This window comes from Muntiacus reevesi, chromosome 18 (assembly GCF_963930625.1).
Source record: "Muntiacus reevesi chromosome 18, mMunRee1.1, whole genome shotgun sequence".
Taxonomy (NCBI): Eukaryota; Metazoa; Chordata; class Mammalia; order Artiodactyla; family Cervidae; genus Muntiacus; species Muntiacus reevesi.
In genome coordinates, this window is record NC_089266.1 from 40,566,975 (window position 1) to 40,590,070 (window position 23,096).

The following is a 23,096-nucleotide window of genomic DNA, read 5'->3' on the forward strand; positions in this document are numbered from 1 at the left end:
CTCCAGGACATTAGACATTATTTATTATCATCCATTCACTTAAGGGTAAATAGTGGTATGTTCAGTCCCTCAGTTGTGTTCGACTCTCTGCGAGCCTATGGACTGGAGCCAGGCTCCTCCGTCCATGAGGTCTTCCAAGCAAGAATCCTGGAGTGGATTACCACTTCCTCCTCTAAGGGATCTTCCTGACCCAGGGATCGAACCCGAGGCATTGCAGGCGGATTCTTTACCCAATGAGCCATCAGGGAAGCCCCAAAATAAATAGTTACCCACATCAAAAAGTCAAAAGGACTAGGGTATGACTTAGGAGTATCAAACCTTAATTTTGAGATGCCTATATTATATTACATATTAAACTTTCATATCATTTTTAGTTGTGTTATCAAATAAAACGTTCAGGTTTTAAACAGTAGGAAATACTTTTTTTGTAATTGAAAAATGCTTTATTTTTAGAGATGTCACCTCTAGAATTTAAGTAGTATATTCACTAAAGAAATTACTTTGCAATACAATTAGTTTAAAGAATTTTTTGTCTGATATATTTTTCATTAAAAATATTTTAATAATTATAAGGAACTTTTTATTTATTTTCACTGAAGTATAACTGACATACAGACTATGATTTGACATTTGTGAAATGATCACCACAGTTAAGTCTAGCTACCATCCATCACCATACAAAGCTACCAGAAAAAAAAAAACTTCCTGAGGTGACAAGAACTTTTAAGATTTACTTTCTTAACAATTTCCAAATTTGCATACAATATCTATAGTCACTAGAGACTATAGTTACTATGCTGTATATTACATCACCATGACTTTTTTAAAAAATAACTTGAATTTTGTACTTCTTGATCCCCTTCATCCATTTCACCAAGCTCCCCAATATACTTCCCCTCTAACAACTATAATTCTCTTCTCTATGAGTTTTGTTTTGTTCAATGTTTTGTTTTTTAAATTCCATGTATAAGTGAAATCATATGATATTTGTCTTTCTCTGACTTATTTCATTTAGCATGACACCCTCAAGGTCCCATCCATGTTATTGCAAATGGCAATATTTCATTTTCTATGGCTAAGAAGTATTCATATGTGTGTGTGTGTACAATCCACATCTTCATTATCCATTCACCCATCAATGGACATTTAGGTAATTTTCATATTCTGGCCATTACAAATAATGCTGTAATGAACACAGCGGTGCATGTACCTTTTCAAATTAGTAATTTCACTTTCTTTGGATACATACACAGAAGTGGAATTGCTGTATCCTGGCAGTTCACAATAGCAGGAATTATTAAACCATGCAACCCACTGTCAGACTAAGTCATCTGAAAGCAGAAATGGGTTTAATCTAGAATAGAGCAATAAGGAACTAATTCTTCAGTGTATTTTTCTCCCTTAAAATTTATACAAGAAACCTGAAATTTATGCAAATCAAGAAACATATCACACAGTTTCAGAAAACAAGTGTCAAGATAAAATTATTTAATACACACCTACTGTGCAGTCTCAGTTGCACAGATCCCAAAACTGACACTTTAAAATGCGAGCTGAAATAATTACTTCACCAAATACATTTAATTCACCCTTTCCACCTTACCTGTTTCATTGCTTGCTTCTTGGCAGCTTCTCTCTGAAGGCTTTCACTCACGGAGGTCTATAAAACAGGAAAATGTCACTGTTTAAACCAATTTAAAAGTTCTTTTCCAGTATTATGAATTAACATTTTCAAGATCTTTTCCCTTAGGAGACAAATGAATTTTTAATTTAAGTCATCAGGATGTAAGAGAAAATAAATTAGTATGGGACAAGATGAGGTAACATGGATTTTCAGTCCCAGCTTCAACACTGTAATTCAACTTCTATGGATTTCAATTTGCTTTGTGTGCATATATTAATGTGTATGTGCTGAGTCAGGGAGGATTGGTGCCTTCCAATACTAAAATGGTATAATTCCCCCAAACAAAATGACATTATTTTAATATTCAACACTGAATATAGTAAATCACACTCCTAGAACACACTGACAGATTAGGGACTGCCAGAACTACTTGCCGTTATAATCATTCAATAAATATGTACCAAAAAGCCTACCATGACATTGTTCGAATTTCTGAAGATAGCAGAAAAACAAGAACAGTCTCTATGCTTGAGAGATAAATGGTGTGAAAGGAAAGAAAACTAAAGAGATAATTATGAATATAAGCAATATAATAAAGGGATTTAAAAAGGGGGCTGTGAGAGACTAAATGTCTGAGGAATCAAGAAAGACTTCCCCAAAGAGATGACATCAGATCTCAATCAAAAGGAATTTCAGAGAAGGCAAGAAGAGTACAGAAAGCAGTAACCACAGGGCAAAAGTAAAGACTTGCAGCTAAGAGAAGAAATATAATTAGAATACTTGGGAAAAACTGTTCGCTTAAAAGTTTAAGGCTTTGTAAATATCTTAACCAACATGGAAATATAACACAGTAAAGGGGTGCATTTTATGTTGTGCAAATTATATCTTAAAAAAGACTACTCAAGAATTTATTTTTAACTGAAAATATAATCCTCAGCTCTAGAACTACAGGTCTCTAGCCTATTGACATTTGCTGTTTTCAGCTGTATCAATTGGTGCATGCTTGTTTTCCATGGCAACAAACAAAGAAAATCAATGAACTTATTTCTAGTTTTCTATGACCACGCAAGATGAGTAAAACTAATACACAAAAGCCAGAGAGTAATAACAGAACACTTAATAAATTAAAATAAGTGTACAGGCAGAGACCAAGTTTATTTTAGGTGACAGTAAACTGACTCCAACTAGAGGAAGAGATATTGTTAACAAAAATATTAACAGTAACTAAAATCTACAGTGAACGTGAAACCCACTCTTTGTAACCCCACAGACTGCAGCCCACCAGGCTCCTCTGTCCATGGAATTCTCCAGGCAAGAATACCAGAGTGGATTGTCATTCCCTTCTCCGGGGGATTTTCCCGACCCAGGGACTGAACCTGGGTCTCCTGCACTGCAGGCAGATTCTTCACCATCTGAGCCACCAGGGAAGCCTGACTCTATAGTCAGGTGCCAGTATGCTAAGTATACTACTCGTGTATTACAAGTATTACTCATCTAAATCAAATGTCCCTGTTATGTGATATGACATATTTTTCACTCATTAGAATATAAATTATAAACATGAAAATATTAAATATTCTAGTAAGCATATCTCATAAAATTCTTTCCAATGCATTCTGTTTGTTGTTTTTCACAGCTTGCAGGGCCTCTGTTCCCAAATCAGGGACGTAGCCTAGGCCTGGCCATGAAAGTACCAAGTCCTAACCATTGGACCAATGTCTCAGTCTAATTAGTGTACACTAAATTTATTTTTCTTAATCATTGAGTCAACAGTGTCTTCAGGGGTGACTAGAAGACTAAATCCCCAGATGCTGGAGTTTTGCAATTATTTTTATTATATTTTCCTACCTCTCTTCCAGTCATCGTTCACCTGCTATTACTTTCACTGGTTGCTTCAACCAGAACTACTGAACTTGAAAGGAGTGATAACATATGGAGAGAGTAATTTCACATATCCTATCCACCAACTTATATCCCCAGATTCCAAGAGCATCAGTGGATAAAGAAGTAACTGAAACTAAGCTGAAAAACTCAGGGAAGACTATCTTCTTTTGAAGTTCATCTCTGTCTTCCAGCTAAAGGAACTTAAAATTATTAATGGTGATGGCTGAAATGCCAACAACTTGTTTAAACACAGATAAAAAACTGAAAATAGCAGCAATAAAACTTGTTTCAGTAATAGTGATTCTATATAAAAATCAGTGCATGTATTAAATAACATTTTAAAATCTTCTATATAACAAACGTAAGAAACTCTAGTTCAGATTCGTATTAGATATGGTAAAATTAAATGCAGGATCAATAAGACTTTATATCTTAAAGGTCAAGTCTTTCTAGGTTTTAAGAGATATTCTTAAATTACAGTACTAATACAAATGTTAAGACAAATTTAGTCTGGCTTCCATGAAAAAGGATATGCAAAAGAAGATAAAAATGAAAAAGGTTCTCCTGCATAAGTCAGGGAAGGTTTCATCTTACTGAATTCAGCAAGAAAAGAAACAGATTTCATACATGTGCCCTATGAATAAAACAAAACTAAGATATATAATAACTGCCAACATGTCAGCCTCTAAATTTAAGAGTTCCTAAAGGAGGAAGTGCAGAATAATGGTCACAAGTGTAAGCTCAGGAATCTGACTTTCAAACTGTTCTCTCTTGCTACCTGTGTTATTTCAGGTATGTTACTCATCTATACAGTGGTACCCATCTCACAAGGTGGTTTTGAGGATTAAATGATATCTCATTTAATATCTAATATGTAAAAAGTTCTTTGCAAGTATCTGGCTTAAAGAAGAGCTCAATAAATATTAGCTATCATTACTACCATTATTATTATTAATACTATGCTAATATTTCAGAATAGTGGGCAAAAGAAATGCTTATATTTAAAGAAATGAAATATTTAAACAAATGAAAATTAAGTTATGTGAAAATAGTAGCTATAGGTTTTTTTCCCTTGGAGTATTACAATTAAACCAAAGTGCTCACCAAAAAAGCATGTACACTATGTTCCACTTTATGTTTATCAGTGTGCTTAATAAATATGAAATTGGAATTTACATGAAGTCATAGTACAGTATGATTCAATTTGCAACAACTGAAATCGAAAAACACAGTCTGTCGAATATTTAAAAGGGGTGCATGTTTTCTGTGTGTGCTGAGATTCCTTAAGGCTTCACAGTCGGGACACCAAAGCACAGGGAATGGTGGACACATGTGAACCCTTCACAAGCCACGGGCGCTGTGGCTTAGCTAGAAATGAGCACTCTAGAACTGAGAGTGATTTTACTAGCAACTATAAACGAAAACACACTGCCCCAAAGCATTAGATTAGAAAGAACTCTTCTCTTTTTGAGGGAGTCCTCTGCTGTGATGCTGTAGTCAACACTGGATGATGGGAGATGACAGCAAGGAACTACTAAATGAATGGGCTTCTTTTGCACCTTCAACAAAAGAAGATTGGTTAAATAACTGTATACTCTTCAACAAAAAGTTCTCTAGCCCATTAAAAATCTGCTTTCAACAATATTTAATGGTATGGGGAAACTTTAAGGCTACACCCATGTTAGTCCTTGTTCACTACTCAAGAAGCCACCCAATAACCACCTCCTCTCATTCGATGGCCACACTGCTTCTTGACTCAAACCTTCCCACTGAGTCCTTTACAAACCCCACATTCTCATTCTCTATGATGAATTTTTCTTTTACTTCCTTGACTAAAAGCTGGCTTTTCTCTAAAGACATCTTTCTTCTGAAGCTGCTCACGGTTCACACACCCTGTACTTCAGATTAGGAAGCTGTTGTGTCCTCCTGATTCTAGTTTCATATACTGTAGGTAAAAATCCCTGTTCCTATGAAGTTCATACTACATGACTATGCTACACTTATCCCCCTCTTCTCTCAGTTTATGAACCCTTTATTACTTGAGCTCAGTCTTCCTCTCTACTGAGGAACATCATGCCATCTCTCTGGCATGCCATCATCATCCCAGATAACCCATGCCACAAATACTGACCTGGTTTTCCTCATCTCCAGTTATGTTTTAAAAGGTTTTTAAGCTTCCCTTTAAGTCGTATCATATCTGAGTACAATTTACTGATGGTTTCCTCTCTACTTCAGCCACCCTCTCTCATGGTCACTCTTGTCATCATCTTCAACTGACTCAGCTCTGAAACGATAAAGTTGGGCAACCCACTGGATAACCACTACTCCCTTCTACCAAATTTCACTGAACACAAGATGCGCATTACTTCACGTTTTAACACTGTTGACACTGGACATAGCTTACGATCAGTGGTGTCATCTAATTACTGTTGAACCAGAGGTATTCTTAATACCTTAGCTGATAATACTACCTGCGTGTGTAAATATTAAAAGTATCAGCATCAAAAAAAAAAAAAAAAAAAAAAAAAAAAAAAGTATCAGCATCAAAACTTGTAGAATGAGCATCACTGAGTGTTCATGCTGTGTTTCTTAAAATTATGCAATTTTGTAGAGATAATTTACTTTTGATTCCCACTTGGGGATATTACTTCACCACCTCCAAATACCCTTCTTAAAACCATCGGTTTTAATGCCAGAGAGAATGATATAGTGTGGAAATACAAAATCTGAGTGAAAAAGTGAGTCCAAAAGAGACTCTAGATTTGAAATAGCTTTAGAAATTCCTTAACCAACTAACTTCACTTATATTTTGATTTTTATGTATGTTTAAGAATAACCTAACTTTAAAAATCTGTACCTAAATTAAGACTAAAAGAACTCTTCAATACTGTATCACGTACTAAATACACAATTACAATTCTAAGTGACAAGAGAGACTCATATTTGATACTGTTCTTTTAGTGGTACCTGGTGGCTCAGAAGATAAACAATCTGTCTGCAAAGGAGACTTGGGTTTGATCCCTGGGTCAGGAAGATCCCCTGGAGAAAGGAATGGCTGCCCACTCCAGTATCCTTGCCTGGGAAACCCCAGGACAGAGGAGCCTCTCAGGCTACAGTCCATGGAATCACAAAGAGTTGGCAAGACTGAGCGACTAACACTTTCACATAAAATAACCGTGCAACCTACAATGTTTTAGATTTGAAGAAATACAGTAGTTCTCCTGATCACTTATTTCCACTGTATCTTTTCTTTGATTTTATGAATAATTTCATCTTCTATTAGAATCTTTATAGTAAATTGTCAACTATTCTTGCCAATAATCTTAACTTCTTTGCTATACTGCCTATCTTCTGCACTCATTTGACAAACCCAGTCCCAAATCAATCCAACCATGTATTGTCTATATTAGGCCTGCTGAGCACTTATTATATAAGAGCACTTATTATATAAGAAAATATAATTTCTTATTTTCTAATTGTAATTGGGCCCTAATGCTACCTACCAATTCTTTTTCACTAGTCAAGTCTATCTTCTTTCTCTACCAACTATATCCAGGCTCATCTCTTTTTAAACCTCTTAGTCTTTATCAAGGCCCCGTACACACATTACAGATTACTGCCACCTTTCAAAACTATTATGAAAAATTTTATGTACAAAAAATAACATCTGTGAATTCATTATCCAGCCTAAGAAATCCCTATATATCCTTCCATAATCTCACCTCCTACTCTTTCTACTCTGAATTTTGTTTAGAGTCTCCTTACTTTAGTTTTGCTACATACTGAAGGTGCTCAGGACATGCTACCTGAAAATATGCTGCTTTGACATTCCGATATTTTAAGTTAAAGACACTTGAGAAACGGCAGGTGCAAGGACACTCTGACCTTCCTTTTCCCCCTAAAGCAGGAAAGAAAATTCACATGGGAAAGGTGCCTTCCCTGTACTAGGAGTTAGAAACATTCTTATCACCAGAGATAGGGGAGTCAAGGCCAGGAGAAAGCTATACAAACAGATCTTCTTTGCATAACTCTTTCTTTAGTCTGCTCCAAATTTTACTTCTCCACAATTGCTCCCTTTGTTAACCTACTATATAAGTGCTTAATCTATTCACTTCTTTGGGTTTTTATTTTTTCTTGTGAAGGCTCTCATATACATGTAATAGAATTTCCTATTCTATCCTCCTGATAATCTATCTTACGTCAGTCCCAGCTGGAGTCTCTATTAGGGTAGAGGAGTAGTTTACCTCCTCCAGTTTACATCTCTAAACGATGTTGCTTTATTTTACAGAATATGAACTAGCATCCACTCCTCTGCTGATGAACATCTGGGTTTCCCCTTTCTGCAAACAAAAAAGCTATCAACCTCATTGAGTGTGTCCTGATATACATGTGCAACCATTTAGGAGCAGGACTGCTACACTGTAGGATTATCTTCAATTTCAATAAATATTGACAAATTATTCTCTCAAGTAGTCTAAACAATTCACACTCCCATTTACAGTACATAAATTCCTACTACTCTATCCTTGGGAACATTTTATATTATGGAATATCTTATTCTTTAGGCAATTTTATGGACATAAAATGATCTATTTTGCATTTACCTTATCATTAACAAGGCTGAACATCTTTTCATGTATTTATTAGTCAGCTAAAGTTTCCTTTGCTGTGAAAAACCTATTTGTGTCTTTTGTACATTTTTCTATTTGGGATCTTTTGTTTTTCCTTAATGCTTTGTTGGGAGTTCTTGGTTTAGTCTGGACAACAATCTTTTGTTTTTATGGTTGCAAACATCTTTCCTCTATGGCTTTATCTTTTCCCTTTTTGAGTGATATCTATGATGTTGGTATCTTCAAAGAGAAACATAAAAAAAAAAAACCTCCTACAACTCTCTCACAAAACCTAAAAACCTTAAGTGGGCCAGAACCCAGGCTCAAATCTCTCCTGTAAGAAAACAAAGATCCCTCTTCCCCTGACCCAAACAGGCACCTTAAGAATCCTAGCATCCCTTTAGAGCCAAAAGTCTACCCTTGTTGCCTCTATCCACATTCATTCCTCAACCCCCAGCATAACCTGGCCTCTATCCCTACCACTTCAGTGAAACTGTTCTCTATAAAACCTTTGGTGTTAAGCCTAAACAATACTTCGGGCATTTAGCTTATCTGACCTCTCAGAAATATCTGACATAGTTGATCCTGGCCTTGATTTAAACTATCCAGGGAGTTCCCTGGTGGCCTAGTGGTTAGGATTCTGCGCCTTCATTGGTGTGATCACTTCAATCCTTGGTCGGGGAGAACTGAGATTCTGCAAGCCACAGAGCATGGCCAACACCACCAATGACCAGCTCCCCTCCCCCCCGCCACAATACAAAAGGATACATACATATTCAAGCATATATATCAAATATCAGAGTATATTTAAAAGGGAATAGGAGAGGGAATGAAGAGGAAAACTGATAAAGTAAAAGAGTCTCTGCAGGCTGATAATGTCAATGTGCCTTGAAATGAGAAGTATGGCTAACAATTCTGCTTCAAAATGAATCTTACTACATGCATGATAGTTCTTTCCTTGTCAGAGATGTCACAGTTCCCAAAAGACAAACACACATGTGCATAAGCATACAGAGATAGAGAAGAAAATGTCATAAAGTATGCTGTTCTGAAGTAAAAATATTATTTCATATGATAATTTCTTTTTTTAATATGATAATTTCTCTGTGATGAAAAGCAAAAAGTGGGATAAGCATAAAAGGAATTATATAAAAGCATAATTTTGGACTCCTCATAAGGAAAAGAATAGTTCTTTAATATTCATATATAGCATAAAGTAAGGATTAAAGGGAAAAAACAAACTCAAACATGATTCTCAATATCCTATGTTGCATCAGTCAAAGAGAGGTAGAAAAACATTTTGTAAGATTTAGTACTAATAAAAATTTATTATAATTAATAACATCTCTTCCAATTATTGCTTAATTTACCAATAAAAGGAAAACTACAATTTATTCCACTTATTTTTCCAAAGGAACACCATTAACCCTGTTGGTAATAACCAGCACATTTATAATCAATAGTTGAAGGTCTTGTAATCCTCCTCCCCACACAGGCCAAATTTTAATGAAATACACTTGGTGATGTATTTTTTTCAAGACAAGCAACAGTTTGGCACCTAATATATAATCATAATGACCGAGTCAGGTGTGCAGTATCCCCAGCATAGACTTTATTAGAGTTCAGTTATACATACACAATCTCTTGACATTGAAGATGTAGTTCTTACAGATAAAACCCAAAGGCAGGAAATGAATCTCCTCCCAAATGCTGCTTCTTATCTTTAAAGTAGCCTCAAATTATTACTAAACTAATAAAGTAATTTTGTTTCAGAAAGTGATCTGATCTATTTTATTTTCAGTTTTTGATAAATCCAAGAATGAGATGGGGGATTATTGCTTTTTGTCTGACTACACACACTGAAACACAACAGGAAAATAAAGAAAAAACTTTTTTTTAATGGTTTTTATGGTGAAGCTAGAATAGGCAATATCAAAGCCTGTCGGTGAATGACAAAGATGCATATGGTTTTAGAAAAACAGAAAGCTAATTCTGTTATTTAACAGCAAATTTAGAAGTAAAGCTTTTACCATTTTCTAATCAGAAATTGCCAGTTAAAAATGATGACTAAAAAGGGTGCAATGAGATTGTATAGAAATCAAATAAAACAATGTGAAGATATAATTATGGTTATTACTGCCTTTTTTATAAAAAGTTTTTCTAATATGATGATTCTGAGTTAAAGGCCACAACCCAAAATGAAGATCAAGATTCCATTAAAAAGTCTCGAAAAAGCCAAGCTACCAAATTCAACAGTCTACCACAAAGTGGGATGGAGACAGCACAAGAAACTTTATTAATGACGACAGTTATTGCACACAAAGAAGTTATTATTTCTATTGTAGCAATACAGCTACCATTTGGGCTTCCCAGGTGGTACTAATCGTAAAGAACCCGCCTGCCAACACAAGAGACTCAAAAGACATAGGTTCAATCCCGGAATGTCGGGAAGACCCCCTGGTGCAGGGCATGGCAAACCACTCCAGTACTTTTGCATGGAGAAGCCCACGGACAGAGAAGCCTAGAGGGCTTCAGTTCACAGTGTCGCAGAGTCAGTAACAACAGGCGACCAAGCACACACTCACAGCTACTGTTTATGATACTTCTATTCTGTGCATGCAATGTGCTAGGCACTGAAGGTACTTTTGGTCCTTAAAATAAATATTTAGATATTATAGAGATTTTTTTTTTAAATATGGAACTAAAACTAAGAGATTAAGCAATTTGCTCAAGATGTCAGAGTTAGGAAAGCAATGCAAAGTTTCTGGTTTAAAGTGGCAGATTAACACATGCTGCAGCCTCTTCCTCCTCCAAACCCACAGAATGACAGTAAAGAAATCCATAATCATGCTAGAAAATAAGAAAGGATACTGTCAACGGACTGGAAACTTGAGGAAGACAGAAGACTAGAAACCAAAACTGCCCAGAGGTTGAATGCCAGAAAAGATGGGTATGGTTCCCAGGGTACTACAGGTTCTGATGTAAAGGCTACAGATAGAACAAGACAAAGACGAATCAACTGGCGTTTCTGAATTAGAAGCAGCAGTGTAGGTGACCCATGTTACATCCTGCCTTTTTTGGAAAAGGCATACTAAAAGATTTCATTTCTGCCTTTAAGTGAACACACGACTGCTCAAAGTTTACAACACCAAGGATAAAGAGAAAAATCCTAACACCACCTGGGAAAGAAGCTGAGCATGATGCTTACTTACAAAGAATTAGACTGATACCAGGGCCCTCCACTTGGAAATAGTGGAGATAAAAGGAAAACACAGTATTATTTTAAACTTTGGAAGGAAAATAATTTTGAATTTGAAATTCTGTACGTAGCCAAACTATCTTTCAAGAGTAAAGGCAAAATAAAGACATCTGCAGATCTGCAAGGATTTAAAGATTATCACCCACAGATACTCTCTAAAAGAATTCCTCGAGAAAATACCACTGGAAGTACAAAGAAGTAGGGTGCAAAAATCAACAATGCATGAATGGTTAAAAAAAAAAAAAAAAAAAAAACTACTAAAATTTCAGATGCAATCAACCTAGCAGAAAAAGAGAGAATAGAAGGAGGGAAAAACTTGCTAAGGTTTTTGATTGAGAGAGAATGTGAATATTCTAATCACCATTAGAGTAATATAAGTTTAATTATTGTGCTGAAACTTAAAAGAATGTGAAACTCTTGGAGGTAAAATGAACAGCCACCATCGCCACAGCAACAAAATCTTAATCCAATAAACAGAAGAAAAAATAAGAAATAAGTAAGACTAATAAGAAAGCATGGTAAACGAGAAATACAAAATGACAAGAATAAGTCCAAATATCACAATCACCTATTTAAAAGACAAGGACAAAACACTGCTATATCCAAGAGATACAAAAAAAAAGTAACAAGTAAATGAATGGATGAATTCAGAAAAGCTGAAAATAAAGAGATGATGAGAGACACAGCACAAATAGGCTAAAAAAAGGAAGAACAGAGCAATATTAATTTAAACAAATCTTAAGTCAAGGCAAAAATGGAACAACCCAAGAAGATACTAATGAATCTTTACAAAATTAACATAGTTTCAAATGTATAAAATTTATTTAGAAAGAGAAACCAGCAGTCTATAACCATCGTGGTAAACTACCATACCATCCTCAGAAAAATGTCGAATAGACAACAAGTGAGAAAGGGTACAGACTTGAACAATACAGTGAAGTTTGGACAGGGAATGGAAACTCACTCTGGAGCCTGAGAGATGCAGCCTATAGTAATCAGTAGGGACTAGCAGAAACCACAGCTAACCAAAGAGTACAAGCCCCACCTAAAGGTAGTCACACTTCAAAAAAAATTTAAAAAGATTGTCATGACAGATGGCAACCTGCTTGTGTCTGTTAAATAACTGAATGTATGACTATACACATGAATGTGAATATATATTGATATACATTTATAAGTATTTATTACAGTACAAATGTGTGCAGTACTTTAAAGAAAACAAAAATATTTTCACTTGAAATATACCTGGTTCAGTCACAAAACCTGTATTAAGCCATGAAGGAAATGTCAAAACATTACAAAAAGCAGAAGTCTCACATGGACCATTCTCACATGGACATGTTCACAGGCAAAATGTATTAGCATCAATAACAGCAAATGGAAAGGAAAAAACCAGATACCTGGAAGTTATAATTCTAAATGATTCTTGAGTTAAAAAAAAAAAAAAAAAAGAATCAAAATAAAAATTATAAGCTTCTTGTTAAAAAATATACAACGAGGGTAAGCAAATAACAAAATCTATGGCAAGCAAAGCAGGACTATGGAAAAATTTATAGCCATTAATAAATGTTTTAGGAAACAAAAAAGATGTTCAACTAAAGAGTGTAAGAAAGAACAGACAAGAACAAAGACTGTATGGAAATAACAGAGAACAAAATAGAAAACTAAAAGATAATTGAATACCAATAATCAGAAAGCTAATTCTTGTAAAAGGTAATATAATAGGCAAACCTTCCCCAGGTCTGATCAAGGAGAAAAAGAGAAAAATAGCAAATAGGTGGCAGGGGGTGGAGACATAATTCCAAGTTCAGAAAAGATTTTTAGCAAGTATTTTATTATTCCTAGAAAAATGAATGATTATTTTAGGAAAATACAAAAAACCAAAATTGGCTGAAAATGTAGAAACTGAAATAGATCAAAAAAGGAAGAAACTGAAATAAATAGTTAAGGACCAAATGCAAAACATTACTGTGTATTTTAAAACATTTTAAAGGAATATATTTTCTGTTAACTGTTCTAAAGCAGAGGCTATCAGATGCTTTGGTCTCAGGACAATTTTACACTCAAAAGTATTGGGGACCCAAAGAACTTGTTTATGTGAGTTATACCTATTAATATTTACCATATTAGAAAGTAAAACAGAAAATTTTAAATATTAATTCATCAAAAAATAACAATAAACCCATTTCATACTCAAAATAGTCTTATGAAAAATAACTAGTTTACAAAAAATTTAGTAAGGAGAGTGGCAGTGCTTTATTATCTTTACAAGTCTATTTAACTGAAGACTGTTGGGTTTTCTCATACAGCTCTGTCTTCAATTTGTTGCAATGCACATGTACTGAATATCTGGGAAACTCCACTGCACATTAAGAAGAAAATGAGAGTAAAAAAGGCAAATTAATGTCTTAGTACTGCTATGAAAATAGTTTTGACTTTGCAGACCTCAAGAAAGGATCTTGAGAACACCCAGGGGTCTCCATATTACAACTGGAGAGCACTGTTATAGAAAAGAAAAAAAAAGATGGAGAGCTACACCAGTATCAGATAAGAACAGAATAAGAAAACTACAAGCCAGTGTGACTTAACAGCAAATACTTACCTTATAACATACACAAAAATTAGCGAAAACTGATCAAAAACCTACACCGAAGAGTTAAGACCCTTGGGGAAAAAACTTGGATTTGGCAATGATTTACTGTATGTGACACCAAAAGCACAGACAATTAAAAGAAAATGTGATAAACTGGGCTTCATCAAAGTTCAAAATTCTGTGCATCAGACAAAATCAACAGAGAAGGTAACCCAATGAACAGAAGAAAATATTCACAAGTCATATATCTAATAACCAGAATACATTCCTACAACTTAACAACTTAATAATGGGCAGAAGGACCTCAACAGAGACTTCTCCAAAACATATCTACACATGAGCAATAAGCACATGAAAGATGCTCCACAACATCAATTATTAGGGAAATGCAAATCAAAAGCACAATTAGATACCACCTCACTACCATGAGAATGAAATGAAGTGTTAGTCACTCAGTCTGTCTGACTCTTTCCGACCCCATGGACTGTAGCCCAGCAGGCTCCTCAGTCCATGCAATTTTCCAGGCAAGAATAGTGGAATGCGTTGCCATTCCCTTTTCCAGGGGACCTTCCCGACCCAGGGATCACACCTGGGTCTCCTGCACTGCAAGTAGATTCTTTACCATCGGAGCCACCAGGGAAGCCCAATCCATGAGAATAGCTATTAACAACAACAACAACAAAAGTCAATAATAACTATTGAAAGTTTTGGAAAGGATGTGGAGAAACTGGAACCTGCTGTTCATTGCTGGCAGAAATGTAAAATGGTGCAGACACTGTGGAAAACAATGTGGTGGTTCCTCAAAAATATAATTACCATATGATCCAACAATTCCACTTGGGTATATACACAAAAGAACTGAAAGCAGGGACTCAAAAGACACTTGTACACAAATGTTATAGTGGCATTACTCACAACAGTCAAAAGCTGGAAAAAACCCAAGTGTCCATGACAGATGAATGGATAAACAAAATGTGTTACATACACAAAACGGAATGCTAGACAGCCTTAAAAAGAAAGGAAATTCTGACATGTGCAATCCACGTACAACATGGATGAAACTTGAGGACATTACGCTAAGTGAAAAGTGAAGTGCAAGATGCTCAGTCATGTCCGACTCTTTGCAATCCCATGGGTCATAAAGTCCATGGAATTCTCCATGCCAGAATACTGGAGTGGGTAGCCATTCCCTTCTCCAGGGGATCTTTCCAACTTAGGGAAAGGACCCAGGTCTCCCACGTTGCAGGCAGATTCTTTACCAGTTCAGCTACAAAGGAAGCCCAAGAATACTGGAGTGGGTAGCCTATCCCTTCTTCAGGGACCTTCCTGACCCAGGAACCGAACTGGGGTCTCCTGCATTGCAGGCAGATTCTTTACCAACTGAGCTATCAGGGAAGCCCATGCAAAGTGAAGTCGGTCACAAAAAAACAAATACTGTATGATTCCACTTATATGAGATAAAAAAGTAGTCAAGTTCATAAATGGTGGAATGGTGGTTCCCAGGAGCTAGGGAGAAGAGGAAAAGGGGAGTTGTTACTTAATGGGTACAGTTTCAGCTTGGAAAAATGAAGAAGTTCTGAAGATGAAGAGAGGTGATAGTTGCACAGGAATGCATTTAATGCCCCACTTAAAAAAATAACTAAATGGTAAATTTTATGTTATGTATATTTGGCGGCATGCTCAGTCATGTCTGACTCTTTGTGACCTCAAGGACTATAGTCCTTTCAGGCTCCTCTGTTCATGGGATCGTACTGGCAAGAATACTGGACTGGGTTGCTATTTTTCCTCCACGCATCTCCCCAACTTAGGGATCAAACCCACGTCTCCTGTGGCTCCTAAATTGCAGGCAGATTCTTTACCATTGAGCCAGCAGGGAAGCCCTATGTATACTTTACCACAATTTAAAAAAAAAAAGGGGGGGGGAGGGGGAAATGAAGTCCAGATGCACATATAAAGTAATAGTATACTAAGACCAAGCAGGATTTCTCCAGTATTTAAACAGTGGATTCACTCTAGAAAAATCTATCACTATAATCATAACAGTAACAGATACTGAAAAAACATGACAAAATTCAATTCAAATGCCTAGTAAAATTTCTAGCAATTCAGAGTTACTGACCAACTTTCACTCATTTATTCTCCATCAACAAACAACATGAAGATCTCATGGCTTACAACACAAAGGTTTATTTCTTGCTCATACTACATTGTCCACTATGAATGGCTATAGGACTGAGACTGAAAGTGCAGTCCCTGTCTGCAACATGCTGTTCCTATGGCAGACAGGAAAAAAAGGAATGGCTGAATCAGATAACTTGCAAAGGCTTTTGCTCAGATAGAGCTTATCACTTCAATTCACATTCCGCACTGGTCAAAACAAGTCTCATTAACAAGCCAAGGATCAGGAAGTATATTCTCCCTCAGGGAGGGGCATCTGATGCCCCTCTATAGAAATGGACCCCATTAGAGAGGGCTACCCAATAATTGTAAACATGACGTGGGGATGATAAATCTACAGCAAAGGGCAACTCCCTGAAAAAAAGGTATTTACCATGAACCTAGAGCAAAAATAACTATTGTTATATATCAACAAAAATGCTTAGAAAATTAATAAATGTAACAATAAACAATCTCAAACATATGAGTTATGAAGCCAATTACCTATGTTATCTTCTATCTTAGACAAACTCTGCTTGTTTCTTCCACTGTGAAGATAATGAAAACCTATTTCACTGATTCTAAAAACAAATTTTTTCACACTTTAACCTCTCAGAAATTGGTGACTTCTTGAAAGAACAGCTGTTTCCCAGGAAGCAATAATGTACTATATGAAAATTTTTCATTGACACTTTCTGATAACATCAAGAAAGCATCAAAGTATCTTACACTTGATAAAATATGGTAATATGTAGTGTTATTGTGATCACATGAGCTAATTCATATAAAACAGAGCACTAAATATACAGAAAGCTCTCAATAAATATTAGTTTTCTTATTCTTTGTCCTACTATATTTAATCAAATATATATATATCAATCCATGACAGTATACATTTTGATTATATATAATCAAAACAGATTATAATGCTAGAGCAACTGAAATAAAAAGGCATTGAAGCAGGATTAGAGAAAGAAATAAAATGGAACAGAATAGTCAGGGATACAGACCCACAAATTTATAGGAATTTAATACATAATAAACACATCATTATGTGTTAGAGAGGATAGCACATAATGGTAGTTCTCATCGTATCATACTCAAACCCTCCTTTTATAGCAAGTATTTGTAAATGTCCCTTGTGTGTTTTAGTCGCTCAGTCCTGTCCAACACTTTGCAACCCCATGGACTGTAGTCTGCCAGGCTCCTCCGTCCATGAATTCTCCAGGCAAGAATACTGGAGTGGGTAGCCATGCCCTTCTCCAGGGGAGCTTCCTGACCCAGGGATTAAACCCACGTCTCCTGAATTGCACGTGGATTCTTTACAGTCTGAGCCGCCAGGGAAGCAAATGCCCTTAACCATACTGAAAATGAACAATCTAAACTCTACACATAATTTTTAAAAGCTACACACACACACACACTTCTTTCTGACTCAGTTTTGGATATATACACACATACATCCTTACAGAACTATAAAGAATAAAGAGAAATTAATTTATAAAATAATAACATGTAAATGTGTAACCACATTAGAAACAGTAATTTGTCAAAAGCTTGTCCCAGGTAGAATCAATGTAATCACTATTAATGCTACACATACAAATGCTAACTTGAATTGGTGACTCAAATACCACAAGTGACACTGTGGACAGGGACATGATTTTCTCAAATGGTAGACTCTCAGTAAAGTTCTAAACAGACAAGGATACAATCTTCACTCTACCAGATAGTTTAAAGTAGAGGAAGGACTTCCCTGGTGGCGCAGCAGATAGGAATCCATGTGCCAATACAGGCGACATGGGTTCGATCCCTGGTCCAGGAAGACCTCACATGCTGTGGCAAACTAAGCCCATGTGCCACGACTACTGAGCCCACACTCTAGAGAGCCTGTGAGCTGCAACTACAGAGCCCATGTGCTGCAACTCATGTGCCTAGAGTCTGTGCTATGCAACAAGAGAGGCAAGTCAGTGCAAAGAGAAGCCCATGCACAGCAACACAGAAGAGACCCTACTCCCAGAGCAGACCCTGCTTCCTTTCAACTAGAAGAAACCCCACACAAAGCAAAGAAGACCCAGCACAGCCAAAAATAAATAAATAAATAAAATTACAAAAAAAGAGTAGGAGAATTTTAGTCTACATTTTGCCACATATAAATAATACTTTTTAAAAACTATTCAAATTTTCATTCTATTAAAAACTATTAATAAAAACAGAATGCACAAAACACATTTTGTGTTTATGTGTAAAAAGAACAAGTCCAAGGCTCACAAAATTATAGTTTTTCATCTGTATTCATCTTCAGAGGGATTTCATCTATATGGATGGGGGTAACACAATACAGAATACTTACAATCCCTGGGCCACATCAAAACTTGGTGTGAATAATACACTCAATAACTGTGACAAGTAAAAGTTATAAAAGTCACTTTATAAGTTTCTTAATGCCCCTCTTGAAGTGTTGAAAACCCTTGGAATAAGGCTGTTCAAAAAAATTGGACAAATGGACACCCATCTTATTGAGTAATAGACTCATCCCCCCAAAATATTCCTAAACCACTAGAAAGCAAAGCTGTATAATTTCACATGATAAAAACTGCTACTCAACGGTAAGCTACTTGTGTTCCTGTTCCAACCAGTAAACAAATTGTCTCTTGAAGTCTCTGAGCTCTGCCAATTTCCCAACTAACCCCTTTTCCATTGCTTCTCTCAAAGTTTTAAAATTCCATTACAAACAAACTGCCTCTCAGAAGGAGTAATCATCATGTTTAGAAGCACAAACTTTGGATAAGGCAGATCACTTCAGTTCAGTCACTCAGTTGTGTCTGACTCTTTGTGACCCCACAGACTGCAGCATGCCATTCTTCCCTGTCCATCACCAACTTCCGGAGCTTGCTCAAACTCATGTCCATCAAGACGGTGATGCCATCCAACCATCTCATCCACTGTTGTCTCCTTCTCCTCCTGCCTTCAATCTTTACCAGCATCAGGGTCTTTTCCAATGAGTCAGTTCTTCCCATCAGACGGCCAAAGTATTGGAGCTTCAGTCCTTCCAATGAATATTCAGGACTGATTTCCTTTAGGATTGATTGGCTTGATCTCCTTGCTGTCCAAGGAACTCTCAAGAGTCTTCTCCAACACCACAGTTCAAAAGCGTTGATTCTTTGGTGCTCAGCTTTATAGTCCCAACTCTCACACCTACACATGACTTCTAGAAAAACCATAGCTTTGACTAGACGAACCTTTGTCAGCCAAGTAATGCCTCTGGGTTTAATATGCTGTCATGGTTGGTCATAGCTTTTCTCCCAAGAAGCAAATGTCTTTTAATTTCATGGCTGCACTCACCATCTGCAGTGATCTTGAAGCCTCAAAAAACAAAGTCTCTCACTGTTTCCATTGTTTCCCCAACTATTTGCCATGAAGTGTTGGAACCGGATGCCATGATCTTAGTTTTTTGAATGTTGAGGTTTTTTTTTTCTTTTCAGTTCTACCACTTTATTGCTACCAACCCATCTCCCTCCACCCTCATGCACACATGCTCAGTCATGTAACCCTATGAACTGCAGCCTGCAGCCTCCTCTGTCCATGGACTTTTCCAAGCAGAATGTTGAGTTTTAAGCCAACTTTTTCACTTTCCTCTTTCACTTCCATCAAGAGGCTCTTCAGTTGTTCTTTGCTTTCTGCCATAAGGGTAGTGTCATCTGCGTATCTAAGGTTACTGATGTTTCTCCTGGCAATTTTGATTCCAGCTTGTGCTTCATACAACCTGGCATTTCACATCAGGCAGATCTTCTGAGATCAAAATCCAGCTCTATTACCTATGCACTCTGTGTGTGACACAGGTCAATTTACTTAACTTCTTGACACCTTAGATTCTTTAGCATAAAATCTCCCTTTTCCTTTAGCTTCTTCCCTTTTAAATATGCACAAATCATCTCCATCTAAGACAACAAAAAGGAAATTTCCACCAACTCTACCATTATTCCTTCTATCATCTCCATTTCCTTCTTGCTTTTCCCAACCAAACTCTTTCAAAATAAGACCATTAATTAAAGAAGTTAATGATCACATACAGGGAAAAAAAGATGCAAACGGAGACTGAAGAAAAAAGGAAAAATATGAAGACTAAAACACACCATTAACAACCACTAAAACTAACAATTAAATCAGAAACAAGACAGCAAAGAGGTAACTGAAATACGTGATGCAAAAAAGAAGACAAAGATTGATATTTGTTTAACTTTCTTTAATATCTATTTAACTCTCTCATCTTACCTGACTACACTTTCTCTTGGTCCTCATTATCTTCTACAACTAACAAATAATTTACTAATCTGTTAACCATTTATCAACTCTTCTCTTCCCAGTAGAATGTAAACTCAAAAGGTCAGTGGCTTTGCTGCGTTTCATTGGGACAGAGCAGGAATCACTAAATATTTGAATGAACTAATGAATGCATGATGATATGGAAAACAGAGATGATCCTTCAAAGAGATAAAAAGCAAATGGGTCAGAAAAAGTATTGACGTGATGAAAATAAAACTCTATGAAAAGAAATAGCTAAATATTTCAGGTAAAAAGTAACAATGTATTCCAGGGAAAGTAATTCAAAATTATTTGTACCAAAACACACAAAACTTAAAGGATATAAAGATATAAAGTCACCAGCTCTCCAAGTCAATAAGAAAGTAATTCACTGGAAGTGGGATAAAATAACTACAGTACTGTACTTTCTAATAAAAAGATTTAGTCCCAGCGAAAATGACTAAAGTCTACAAAGTTTTGAAATAAATTGTTATTCGAGAGACAGTACACCCATTCAGATTATTTAGGTGATAAAAACAACAGACAATCATTCCTTAACAATTAAGAATTTAGGAAATAATGCCCCATGAGAACATGTTAAAAAACTACTCCATAAGGAAATTAAGCAAAAGACCTCAGAAATGGAGGTCACTGGTAAAAGAACTAGTAGAGTGCACTGAATCAAATTAAATTAAAAAACCAAAGAATTTCAAAATACAGGAATACAAGAAATGATTTAACTTTAAAACATTATAAATTCATATTGATGCTAAAAAATTAAAGTTTAATACTCTTAGGATAAAAATTATTAGTAAACTAGAAATAGAATCCAAAACTTAAAGCAAAAATCACATTTGAGAAATTTCATAAGCAATTTCCATTAAAGTCAGGAATGTAACAAAGTTTCTATCATTGCTTCTATTTATCTCTATATTGTAGTTTTCAGGCAATATAATAAAACACTCATAATCACATAGTGAAACAAGAAATATGAGGTAAAAGAACTAAAAAGAGACAACATTATCCTTGTTTATAGACAATATGATTGTCTACAAAGGAAATACGAAAGAACCATGAGGCAAACTATTAGAACTATATTTACTAAAATTAAATCAACAATAACAAAAAACAGAAGCTTTTATAATTAATAAATTAGAAAAAAGTTTCCTTATACAATAACAGGGCTATAAGGTACCTACAAATAAATCTAACAAAAGATGGATGTCATCTTTACGGAAAAAAATGATAAAATTGTACTAAAGGATATATAGAACACCTGAATAAAGAAATATGCCATTTTCATATATGAAAACAGTAAAATACTAAAATATCAATTTTCTTCTAAACTATATTCAATGCAATTCCAATCAAAATTCCTATAGTTTTTTTTATTATGAAACTGTGGTGTTAGTCGCATAGTCGTGTTTGACTCTGTGATCCCATGGACTGTGTAGCCCACCAGGTTCCTCTGCCCATGGGATTCTCCACACAAGAATGCTGGAGTTGCCATTGCCTTCTCCAGGGGATCTTCCCAACCCAGGGATCGAACCCAAGTCTCTGACATTGCAGGCAGATACTTTACCATCTGAGCCATCTGGGAAGCCTGCTATAAAACGGAAGGCGACACAAAAATCTACTTAAATGACTGAAGGCAACTTTAAGTAAGGAAAAGAGCAATAGAGTGAAGAACAACTGAAGAAAAGAGAATGCAAGACAATGCATGACTTTGTAGGTCAAAAATGAAAATTTTGGTCTCTAAGAGCAATGAGAAGTGAATAGTGATTTTAAAACAAGTAAGATGACTTTGTCTAAAGCGTGCAAAAGATGTATCGGAGAGGCTTAAAAGACAACCTGGAAATGTCACTGAAAATGGCACAGTATAGACCTAACAAACATTCTCTTCTCCAAAACAGCATAAAAACACTGGCCAAAAAAAGTTAGAATCAGTTTTTTTAGAACTCTGGAAATTAACCAACAGCTTAACAGCAGTCCAGGGAGCATTTATCCAAGAACAGCTGAATCCTGGTAAGAACTCTATGGTGTTTTAACTTATCCTATTTCCATCACCCCCTCCCTAGTACCATGGTAGCCTAAAAACAAGAGACCACAATCATAGTAGAAAAATCAGCAGTCTGGCAGCCACTACAGGGGGCAAATGAGGTTCTTTCAAAACCCTATCCAAGAGAATTATTGGAACTGTCTGATGGTCCCTGGAAGACGCCACTCAAAGGCTGTTTTTATTTGACTTGACAAGAGTTGCTGTTATAAAACGGCCTTTTCCCTAGAGGTATCTGTCAAAAACAATGAAAGACAACTGTTTAATATCAGGGTAGCCTGAGGCAGTGGGTAACAGTTTTAATAGTCGGGGAAAACAATGCGTTATGGTTAAGCAAAAAGCTTAAAACAGAACAGAAAGTCCACTGGGACTTTGAAATCTCCAAACTGTTTCTGGGGATCATGAAGACCACATGCATACACCGACCTTTGTGCATGATCAGGAAAAACCTAAGAAGGTCCTACACTCTCAAGACTGATCTTGAGGACTGACATGAGGCTCTGTACAAGCAAAAGCGAAGGCTAAGGCAAAGTTGTAAAATGCCTGGTTATGTACTGATGGCAGACTGGAGACCTATTAGTTATAGGTATTTAAGGAAGTCTGTCAAG

The 23,096-nt window shown here is 36.0% G+C and overlaps 1 protein-coding gene across 3 annotated transcripts in view; it reads right to left on the reverse strand.

The window, feature by feature from the left end:
- NSRP1 (nuclear speckle splicing regulatory protein 1) overlaps positions 1-23,096 on the reverse strand; it is a 43,436-nt gene that overhangs the window by 7,042 nt on the left and 13,298 nt on the right. For 2 of the 3 annotated variants that reach the window (XM_065909715.1, XM_065909718.1), the window contains one exon: positions 1,604-1,660. In XM_065909715.1, the coding sequence (XP_065765787.1) occupies positions 1,604-1,660 (57 nt within the window). Of the gene's footprint in view, positions 1-1,603; positions 1,661-20,402; positions 20,487-23,096 lie in introns of those variants that run through there. The other variant, XM_065909717.1, reaches the window with a different exon arrangement.